General features: G+C 49.4%; 1 protein-coding gene across 1 annotated transcript; it reads left to right on the forward strand.

The window, feature by feature from the left end:
* Window positions 1-11714, forward strand: LOC108585415 (MHC class I polypeptide-related sequence B). Its single transcript, XM_031662432.1, is given in 8 exon segments — window positions 1-428; window positions 8215-8457; window positions 8727-8791; window positions 8793-8861; window positions 8863-8988; window positions 8990-9017; window positions 9608-9886; window positions 9985-11714. Coding segments are annotated over 8 exon segments (1065 nt in total). The 5' UTR covers window positions 1-358; the 3' UTR covers window positions 10170-11714.
* The last annotated feature ends 13 nt before the right edge of the window (window positions 11715-11727 follow it).

An 11727-nucleotide genomic window follows, 5' to 3' on the forward strand; every position in this document is an offset into this window, starting at 1 on the left:
GGGTGGTCGCGATGCCGGGAGGGCGGGCAGGGCCCTGGCCGTGCTCATGAAGTTGGAGCTGTACTCTCAGCTACTCGAAGCTCGTCCCTGCTTTAGGCTGCGCTCCCGCGTGCTCCCCTTTTCTGGGCGCCAAGTCCCGCCTTCTAAATCTCCCCAAGTCTCCAGCCGACTGGAATTTTCTCTTCCGAGCGTGGCCCCGCCCTCTCCGCTCCTGATTGGTCCTAAGTTCCGGGCCCCAGTTTCATTGGATGAGCGGTCGGGGCCGGGCCAGGTGATTAAGTTTCCGCCGCGCTTTCCCCCCGGGCTTAGCTCAGTTCGACCCTGCTTGAGCCGCTGAGAGGGTGGGGACGTCGGGGCCATGGGACTGGGCCGGGTCTTGCTGTTTCTGGCCAGCATATTCCATGTTACATGTCCGGGAGCCGCTGCTGGTGAGTGGCGTTCCTGGCGGTCCTCGGCGGAGCGGGAGCAGCGGGGCGTTTCGGGGGGTCGGGGGGGTCGCGGCGAGCGCTGTGCTGTCAGGGCGGGGCTCAGGTGCGCTGTCGGTGGTGCGGGGAGCCGGACGCGGCCGTTGCCGCCACACTTCAGCCTGCTTTCCCGTCTCTTTTCAGTCCTCGGGATCCCGCATCACCTGCCTATTCTGATCTCCTCCTGGGCTTGCTCTCCTCGCCTCTCCTCCGCTTCCTCTCACTTTTCGGACAAACCAGTCCTTCTGAGGCCCATGGGTTCCCGGGCTGCCTCCGGGGCTGCTCCTGTGAATGGCATTCGAGGGCTCTTCCAGCTCGGCCACTGAGGCAGCCACAACCCCCGGTGCTCGGGGCGGCTCTCAGGTCCCTGAAGTCCTGTCCTCTCCCGGAGCCGACGTGTTCTCAGCTCCTGGGCCGCAGCTCCTGGATTTGGAGCCCTCCTTTCTTGGGACCCGGAGCTGGTGCTTCCTGCTGTTGTGGGTACTGTGGGGGTTTGGAGTCTGCAGGCTCCGGACAGAGGATTTTTCCTGCGACTTCTCTCATCCCCAGCTCATTCTCCCCTCGACTCCGGCTTCCGGGAGTCCTCTCCTCTCTCGCATCCCACTCCTACTAATGACCAATGATCTAAGGACACCAGATTCCCTCCTACCTCCTCCCTGCCCATCTCAAGGCCCGCTGGGTGCTGTTGCCCTCCCAGCTCCCTGCTACCCCTTCCTGTGTGCTGTTCTCTGATCCATTTCTAGGGTGTCCTCTGCCCTCATCCCCTGCCCCCGCCACCGAAGGTCCCTCCTGCCTCCCTTATGGGCCTTTCCTACAAGCAGCCTTCACCCAGTGCTGCCCCTATGCCTCCTACTCCCAACTGTCCCTGACCCTAACTTTCTGGTGCTGCCTTTTTTCTGGGGGTCTTCCCTCCATCCCACTCCCCTCCAGACCACCCAAGGGGAGCCCTGGTGCTAATGGCAGTTGGGCCTTAGGCAGGGCACAGGGCAGTGCAAATGCCCCCTCCTCTCTAGTGCAGGTGCCTCCTCTGGACTCTGCCTCACGGTGGCCCCTTCCCCACTCCTTCATCCTCAGCCTCACCCTCTTGAGGACCCCACCCTCTGGCCCACAGGTGCTGAACCATCCCTCCCGGGTCCCTCCGCCCCTCTCCACCTTGGGACCTTGCACTGCTCCCACTTCTTGCCCAGCTGCCTTGGGCCCTCAGCAAGTTCTCATCTTTCCCAAGCCCCACCCTCCCCTCCTATCCTCACCCTACCTCGAGTTCTCCCACAGTTACTCCTGCCCCATGGTCATGCCGCCCTCCAGTTCTTGCTCTGCCCATCTCCCCTCCCCAACCCAGACCTAAAACAGGCTGTTGGGCCAACTGCTCCTTGACCTTCATTCTTTTCTTTTGGTTCCTTGACCCCAGTGGGCTCTCACTCCCTACACCACATATCTAAAATCTGTTTTGCCTGCTCTTGGGGTGCCACTGTTCCCCCTCCAGCACTACTCCTTTTGGCAGGCCCTTCCTCAGGCTGAGAATCTCTCCCTTTACCTTGGTTTTCTCTCTCTGGCCAGCACTCCCACCCCTTACTTTGTTTTTAATTTTTAACTTTTGTTTGGGTATGTAGTAGATATATATGTATTTATTTATGGGGTACCTGGGATATTTTAACACAGGCCTACAATATGTAATAATCACATCAGGGTAAATGCAGTATCTATCACAACAAGCATTTATCCTTTCTTTGTGCTACAAACCCATTATGCTCTTTCAGTTATTTTTAAACGTACAATAAATTATTGTTGACTGTACCCACCCTGCTGTACTATCTACTAGATCTTATTCATTCTAACTATATTTTTGTACCCATTAACCATCCCACTCCCCCACTCCCCACTACCCTTCTCAGCCTCTGGTAATCATCATTCTATTGCCTCTCCCCATGAGATCAACTGTTTTAATTTTTGGCTCTCACAAATAAGTGAGAACATGCAAAGTTTGTCTGTCTGGGCCTGGCTTATTTCACTTCACATAATGACCTCCAGTTCTTTTCAAATGACACTATGGCTGAATAGTACTCCACATACACACGTACACCACATTTAGTACACCACATTTTCTTTCTTCATTCGTCTGTTGATGGACACTTAGGTTGCTTGCAGATCTTGGCTGTTTTGAATAGTGCTGCAATAAACATGGAAATGTAGGCAACTGTTTAATACACCGATTTCCTTTCTTTTGGGTATATGCCTAACAGTGGGAGTGTGGAGCATATGACAGTTCTATTATATTTTTAGTTTTTGGAAGAACCTCCACATTGTTTCCCATAGTGGTCGTACTAGTTTACATTCCCACCAACAATGTACAAGGGTTCCCTTTTGCTACATCCTCGCCAGCATTCCTTATTGCCTGTCTTCTGGATAAGGGTGGGATGATTTGATTTGCCTTCATCTGATGACGCATGATGTTGAGGACTTTTTCATATACCTGTTTGCCATTTGTATGTCTTCTTTTGAGAAATGATTATTCAGATCTTTTGCTTATTTTTAAATTGGATTATTAGATACTATAGTTTCATAGTTTGAGGTCATAGATTTACGTCTTTAATCCTTTTTGATTTGATTTTTGTATATGGTGAGAGATAGGGTCCAGTTTCATTCTTCTGCATGTGGATATCCAGTTTCCCCAGAACCATTTATTGAAGAGACTCTCCTTTGCCCAGTATGTGTTATGGGTACCTTTGTTAGAAATGAGTTCACTGTAGATGTATGGATTTGTTTCTGGGTTCTGTATTCTGTTTCATTGGTCTGTGTGTCTGTTTTTATGCCACTACCATGCTGTTTTGATTACTGTATCTCTGTAGTATAATTTGAAGTCAAATAATGTGATTCCTCTAGTTTTGTTCTTTTTGCTCAGGGTAGCTTTATCTATTCTGGGTTTTTTGTGATTCCATATACATTTTAGAATTGTTTTTCTATTTCTGTGAAGAATGTCATTGGTGTTTTGATAGGAATTGCATTGAATTTATAGATTGCTTTGGGTAGGATGGATATTTTAACAAAATTGATTCTTCCGGCTGGGCGCAGTGGCTCACGCTTGTAATCCCAGCACTTTGGGGGGCCGAGGCGGGTAGATCACTTGAGGTCGAGAGTTCAAAACCAGCCTGATCAACATGGAGAAAACCCGCTTCTACTAAACATACAAAATTAGCCGAGCGTGGTAGCATATGCCTGTAATCCCAGCTACTCAGGAAAGCTGAGGCAGGAGAACCGCTTGAAAACCCAGGAGGCAGAGGTCTCGGTGAGTTGAGATCGCGCCATTGCACTCCAGTCCAGGCAACGGGAGCAAAACTCCATCTCAGAAAAAAAAAAAAAAATTGATTCTTCCAGTCCATGAACATGGAATGCCTTTTCCATTTTATTGTGTCCTCTTCAGTTTTTTGCATCAGTGTTTTGGGTTTTTTTGTTTGTTTGTTTGTTTTTTCTGAGACAGAGTCTCGCTCTGTTGCCCAGGCTGGAGTGCAGTGGCCGGATCTCAGCTCACTGCAAGCTCCATCTCCCGGGTTCACGCCATTCTCCTGCCTCAGCCTCCCAAGTACCTGGGACTACAGGCACCCGCCACCGCGCCCGGCTAGTTTTTTGTATTTTTTTTTTTAGTAGAGACGGGGTTTCACTGTGTTAGCCAGGATGGTCTGGATCTCCTGACTTCGTGATCCGCCCGTCTCGGCCTCCCAAAGTGCTGGGATTACAGGCTTGAGCCACCGCACCCGGCTCCGCATCAGTGTTTTATGGTTTTTATTGGAGAGATCTTTCACTTCTTCAGTTAAGTTTATTGAAGGGGTGGCCTGCCCCTCCACACCAGAAATAAGACACAGAGACAAAGTATAGAGAAAGAAAAGCGGGGCCCAAGCGCTCAGCTTACAGAGGACCCACACCGGCACCGGTCTCTGAGTTCCCTTAGTATTTATTAATGATTATCTTTACCATCTTAAAGATAAGGGAGTGGCAGGACAATAGGATCATTGTAGGGAGGAAATCAGCAGTAAGACATAAGAACAAAAATCTCTGGGACGTGAATAAGTTTAAAGGAAAATGCTGTGCCTTGAGATGCATATGCAAACATCTCCATAAACCTTTTAGCAGCATTGTTTCAGCCTATCACATGGGGAGAAACCTTGGACAATACCTAGCTTTTCTAGGCAGAGGTCCCTGCGACCTTTGGCCGTGTACGTGTCCCTGGGTAGTTGAAATTAAGAGAATGGTGATGACTTTTAACCAGCAAGCTGCCTTCAGGCATTTGTTTAACAAAGACACATCCTGCACAGCCCAAAATCCATTAAACCTTGAGTCGCCACAGCACATGTCTCTTGCAAGGACAAGGTTGGGAGTAGGATCACAGATTAACAGCATCTCAAATACAGAACAAAATGGAGTCTCTTAGGTCTACTTCTTTCTATATAGACACAGTAACAGGCTAATCTCTTTCTTTTCCCCACAGTTTATTCCTAGGTATTTTATTTTATTTGTAGCTAAATGGGATTAGTTTCTTGATTTCTTTTTCAGATTATTTGCTGTTAGCACATAGAAATGCTACTGATTCTTCATGTTGCTGTTGTATCCTGCAACTTTACTGAATTTGTTCTTCAGTTCTATTAGGTTTTTGGTGGAGTCTTTAGGTTTTTCCAAATATCAGACCACATGATGTACAAACAAGGATAATCTGACTTCTTCTTTTCCAATTTTGATGCCCTTTATTTCCTTCTCCTGTCTGATTGCTCTAGCTAGGACTTGCAGTATTGTGTTGAATAACTGTAGTGAAAGTAGTCATCCTTGTCTTGTTCCAGATCTTAGAGAAAAGGCTCTCAGTTTTCCCCCATTCAGTATGTTACTAGCTGTGAGTTTGTCATATATGACTTTTATTATATTGAGGTCTTTTCATTGTATACTCAGTGTTTTTAGAGTTTTTATCATGAAGGGATGTTAAATTTATCATGCTTTTTCAGTATCAGTTGAAATGGTGATATGGCTTTTGTCCTTTATTCTGTTGATATGATGTACTACATTGATTAATTTGTAGATGCATACTTGGAATACATTCCACTTGATCATGAAGAATGATCTTGTTAATATATTGTTGAATTTGGTTTGCTAGTATTTCATTGACAATATTTGCCTCAGTGTTCACCAGGGATATAGGCCTGTAGTTTTCTTTTTTTGATGTGTCTTTGCCTGGTTTTGGTATCAGGATATTCCTGGCTTTGTAAAATGAGTTTGGAAGTATTCCTTCCTCCTCTATTTTTCAGAACAATTTGAATAGGACTGGTATTTCTTGTTCTTTAAATGTTTAATTGTGGTAAAGTATACATTACATAAATTTTACTGTCTTAACCACTTTTAGGTGTATACTGGGGGTGGCATTGGCTACATTCACATTTTTTGTTGACCCAAACTCTGTACCCGTGTGGTAACTCCGCTGTTCACCAAACACCTCGGCCCCCTGGTAGCCACCATTCTACTTTGTTTCTATGAATTTGACACTCTAGATACCTCATTTAGAGTAGAATCATGTAATGTTTTGTCTTTTTGTTTCTGGCTTATTTCACTTATAATATTTTGAGGTTCATCCAGGTTGTAGTATGGGTCAGAATTTCATTCCTTTTAATGATGAATAATACTCATGATACGTATGTACCACGTCTTCGTTATCCATTCCTCAGACAGTGGACACTTGGATTATTTCTGCCTTTTGGATATTGGCAAATATTTCATTTCTCTTGGGTATATATTTATTTCTTTTGGGTATTTCTTTTGGGTATATATCCAGAAATAGAATTGTTGGATCATACAGTATTTCATGTTTTAATATTGAGAGGCATCACCGTAGTGTTTTCCATTGCAGGTGTGCCATTTTATATTTCCAAAAGCAGCATACAGGGGCTTCAGTTTCTCTACCTTCTTGCCAAACTTGCTATTTGTGTGTGTGTGTGTGATAATAGCCATCCTGATTGGTTTGAGGTAGTATCTCATTATCTCATTGTGGTTTTGATTTGCATTTTCCTAGTGACTACTGATATTGAGCATCTTTTCGTGTGTTTATCGATCATTTGTATATTTTCTTTGAAGAATTGGCCATTCAAGTATTTTGCCCATTTTTCTCCCCCACATAGCTTCTCATGGCTACTTTGCCCATTTTTGAGTGGGTTGACTGTTTTGTTGTTTTTATCAGACTTTTTAATATTCTGTATATTCTGAAAACTAATTTCTTGTTTTTTTTTTTTTTTTTTTTTTTGAGACAGAGTCTTGCTCTGTCACCCAGGCTGGAGTGCAGTGGTGTGGCACGATCTCTGCTCACTACAAGCTCTGCCTTCCAGGTTCATGCCATTCTCCTGCCTCAGCCTCCCTAGTAGCTGGGACTACAGGCTCCTGCCACCATGCCTGGCTAATTTTTTTTTTTTTTTTTTTTTCCTGAGACAGAGTCTCCCTCTGTCACCCAGGCTGGAGTGCAGTGGCGCCATCTCAGCTCACTGCAAACTCCGCCTCCTCGGTTCACGCCATTCTCCTGCCTCGGCCTCCCAAGTAGCTGAGACTACAGGTGCCCACCACCGTGCCCGGCTACTTTTTTTGTATTTTTTTTTTTCTTAGCAGAGACGGAATTTCACCATGTTAGCCAGTATGGTCTTGATCTCCTGACCTCGTGATCCGCCTGCCTCGGCCTCCCAAAGTGCTGGGATTACAGGCGTGAGCCACCACGCCTGGCCTTCTGGAAGCTAATATCTTATCAGATATATGACTTGCAATTTTTATTTCATTTCAGGGGTTGATTGCTTTTTCACTCTGATTGTGCCCTTTGATGCACAGATGTTTTGAATATTCGTGAGTCCAGTTTGTCAGTTCTTTCTATTCTATCTGTGCCTTGGCGTCATATCCATGAAAGCACTGTCAAATCCTGTGTCATGAAAATTATCCCCAATGCTTTTTTCTAAGATATTTTTCAGTTTTAGTTCTTGAGTGTAGAGTTTAGGTCTTTGATTCATTTTGAGTTAATTTTTGTATACTAAGGGTCCAATTTATTTTATTTTGAACATCCAGTGCCCCCCCAACACTATTTGCTGAAAAGATGGACTGACTCTTTGAGACCTGTCACCTGCCCACCCCGGTGGACACTAGCTGGTCCATCCAATTGCTGTCCTGGGGCCTTGTCATGCCACTCCTCCACTTTGGACCCAAGCCCACACCATTGCTCCTCTGGGATACTGACTCACCCCCTTGCTAACCTACTCCTTGTGCCTTGCGACCACCCTCCTTTGTCCTCCTCGCTTTATGATGTCTTTTCCTCGGCAGTGCCCCTTGCTCTCCACTTCCTCACCTCACCTGTGCACCACACAGCGCCACACCTGGACATGGGTCCCCTGAGCCTGAGTCCTTTCCCATTCCTCCTGTCCCTCTGGTAAGACCTTTCCAATCATGTTTCCCCTTGACCCTTCAGGGCAGCCTCACTCCCATGGCCCTCATTCCTTTAGTTTGCCACCCAGTCCTGGTGCACCTGGCCTGTTTGCTATCTCCATTCCCTCTTCTTCCGTTCGTCAGTCCCCTGCTCTGTCCTCCCACCCTCACAGTTTTCCTTGTATCTGAAATCCTCGTTCTTGTCCCTTTGCCCGTGTGCATTTCCTGCCTCCTCAAGAAGCTTGGGACAGCAGACCTGTGTGTTAAACATCGATGTTAAGTTATTTCCAGGAAGAAGTTTCATCTGTGATTTCCTCTTCCCCAGAGCTCCACAGTCTTCGTTACAACATCACGGTGTTGTCCCGGGATGGATCTGTGCAGTCAGAGTTTCTTGCTGAGGGACATCTGGATAGTCAGCTCTTCGTGCGCTATGACAGGGAGACGCGCAGGGCAAGGCCCCAGGGACAGTGGGCAGAAGCAGTCCTGGGAGACCAAGAGACCGAGGACTTGACAGAGAATGCGCAGGACCTCAGGAGGACTCTGACTCATATTGAGGGCCAGAAAGGAGGTGAGAGCGGGCAGGGGCAAGAGTAATGGGAGGCCTTCTCCAGGAGTGTTGGAGGCAGAGAGCAGGACCCGTCTCTTCCTGCTGGTTCTGGCTGGGGGTGGGGGTGAGGAGTAGGTCAGTGGGGCTCAGCAGGGTGGTGAGCCAGCACTCAGCCCACACAGGGAGGCATGGAGGAGGGCCAGGGAGGTGTCCCTGCTGGGCTGAGTTCCTCACCTGAGTGGAAAGGTGATGGTTTCGGGAATGGAGAAGTCACTGCTGGGTGGGGGCAGGTTTGCATTCCCTCCAGAAGATTAAGATCTGTGAGATCTATGAAGACGGCAGCACCGGGGGCTTCCTGGCATTTCTACTACGATGGCGAGCTCTTCCTCTCCCTAAACCTGGAGACTCAGAAATGGACAGTGACTCCAGTCCTCCAGAGCTCAGACCCTGGCTCTGAACATCATGAATTTCTGGAAGGAAGATACCATGAAGACTAAGACACACTATCGCGCTATGCAGGCAGACTGCCTGAAGAAACTACAGCGATATCTAGAAATCCAGGGTGGCCGTCAGGAGAACAGGTACCAACCCTGGCCAGGGGCTCTCCGCTCCCTCCAATTCTGCTAGAGTTGCCTCCGCCTCCCAGCTCTGTCCAGGGAAACCCTCCCTGTGCTATGGATGCAAGCATTTCCTGTTGGCATATTGTGTCTGATTTGCCTCTCCTGTTAGAGCCACTGGATAAAGACAGTGAGTCAGGGACTGAACCTTCCAGTGTTGTAATTGGGGAAAGCGGCGGGCCCTCTGACCGAATCCTGAGCCTGTGGTGGGTGTCAGGCAGGAGAGGAAGCCTTCAGGGCCAGGGCTGCCCCCTCTGCCTCCCAGCCTGCCCATCCCAGAGAGTTCCCTCCTGGCCCCACGACCCAGGAGTCCACCCCAACATCCCCCTCCTCAGCATCAATGTGGGGATCCCAGAGCCTGAGGCCACAGTCCCAAGGCCCATCCTCCTGCTAGCCTGGAGGAACTGGGCCCCAGGGTGAGGACAGACTTACAGAAGGTCCGGGATCTGTGAGGGATTCAGCCAGAGTGAGAACAGTGGAGAGGAGCAGCCCCGTTCCCTGCATCTCCCTTAGAGGGGAGCAGGGCTTCACTGGCTCTGCCCTTTCTTCTCCAGCGCCCCCCATGGTGAACGTCACCCACAGCGAGGCCTCAGAGGGCAACATCACCGTGACATGCAGGGCTTCCGGCTTCTATCCCCGGAATATCGCACTGACCTGGCGTCAGGATGGAGTATCTTTGAGCCACGACGCCCAGCAGTGGGGGGATGTCCTGCCTGATTGGAATGGAACCTACCAGACCTGGGTGGCCACCAGGATTCGCCAAGGAGAGGAGCAGAGGTTCGCCTGCTACATGGAACACAGCGGGAATCACAGCACTCACCCTGTGCCCTCTGGTGAGGCTGGGGTGACCCTGGAGAGGGTCAGGCCAGGGTAGGGACAACAGGGAAGGCTGTAGTTCTCTGCCCAGTGTATAACAAGTCCCTTTTTTCAGGGAAGCCACCGGTGCTTCAGAGTGAACGGCTAAACCTTCTGTATGTTCTTGTTGCTGTTGCCGTTGTTACAGCATTTATTATTATCTGTGTTCATTGTTGCAAGAAGAAGAAAACATCAGCGGCAGAGGGTCCAGGTGAGAAAAGGAGGCAGTTTCTGGAGATGACAAGGCTCCTGTCTGGGTAGCAGGGTCCCCTCATTGCTCCTGATAGGATGTAGGTGACAAGGCTGGAATAGGGGATGGAAGTTGGGGTATTTGGGAGGGTAATGAGAGCCACATTCCCATCTACACCCATAAGTCCTTCCCAAGCCAGGACTGGGGAAAGGCCCTCGAACGTCCAGCTGTGGCCTCCTCCTGCTGCAGGTGGAGTGGGCAGCAGGGAGGGCTGCAGCGCCTGCTCTGTCCCCGTCCCGGCCTCTCTGTCTCTCAGGCTCACGAGGGTGCGTCCAGGTGGGGTGAGTTGGGAATCCCATGCTGATGGATGATCATGGCCTCAGAGGGAGCAAATAGTAAAGGCAGCTGTGATCTGGGGAGGGCCAGAAACTGGAGAGGAATCCAAGGAGAGGCAGTGCCTCCCCTATGTGCCTCCTCCAGGAGGCACTTTCCAGGTTCCCACCACCTGGCCTCCTAGAGTTTCCTTGCAGATGACATGGATGAGTAGATACAGATGTTCCTGGGCCATTTGAGGAGCGGGGCCCAGCCCCTCATCAGGGCAGCTGTGGTCCCTGTTTTCATCCCACCTCCGAGTGTTTTGTTCTCCAGTCCCTGAGGGACACAGTCACCAGGCACCATCTTTTGGGGGCTTTGTTCTGTGCTCTGTGGCCTCACCTTGCCCTCCCTGAGCCAACTTCCCTTTCTCAAGGTAGTCACTGCCTGGTAAATTTGGAGTAAGGGACGGTCAGAATCTTCCCCCCCCCCCAGTCAGGTTGTTTGATGGGAGATGAAAAGAGACAGCAGGAAGTTTCGTGTTTCTGCAAAAACAGGCCATGCAGGGGACAGTGAGAAGCTGGGATGTCCAGGAGACCTGAGTCTCTGTCATTTCCCCACTTCTGTGTGTCTGGCGGTAGGGGCGCTGGTTTCTCATCCTTGAACCTAATGGCACTGTCAGTTGGCGCCTCAGGCCTGGGCAGATGGGACGGTTCATCCCCTGCCCTGCAGCAAGAGGGCCCCGTCCAGGGGACACCTACAGGACGGGCAGTGCAGGTCTGTGGTCGCTCCTGCTCTCACCTGCGGTGTCTCCTGTAGAGGGATTGTCGGTTCTGCTTCCCTGTGGGCAGGAATGGTTTCCTCGTAGGTCACTGGGGTTTTGGCCAGGAAAAGGGTATGAAATTCACGTGCCAATTGCTCAAAATTCCTGCTTTCAATGTTGATGTCCAATAAAAATGTTCATAATTTCAGCTCTATAATCTTAATAGGATTTCCTCTAATACTGCTGTTGTAAAGCATATTAAATGAAACAGGAACTCAAATTTGGAGCCCCCTCTCCAGGAGGGTCTGTGTGGGAGATGGTGGCTGTGGCAGTGGCAGTTCCCAGGTGCAGAGGGTGGGCAGAGGCAGCCTCAGGCTAAGGGGTCTCCCCTACTCCACATGGAGAAAATCCCTTGTAGGTTGCAAGGGCAGTGGCCTAGGTGGAATCCCTGCTAGGGACAGAGCAGGAAGGCCTCGCAGCCTCACCAAGCAGCAGCCCTGGGGTGGAGTAAGTGGACCAGGCAGGAGCAGTGGTGACTCAAGAGCAGGTCACAG

The sequence above is a fragment of the Papio anubis genome, unplaced genomic scaffold (assembly GCF_008728515.1).
Source record: "Papio anubis isolate 15944 unplaced genomic scaffold, Panubis1.0 scaffold647, whole genome shotgun sequence".
In the NCBI taxonomy this organism is placed as follows: Eukaryota; Metazoa; Chordata; class Mammalia; order Primates; family Cercopithecidae; genus Papio; species Papio anubis.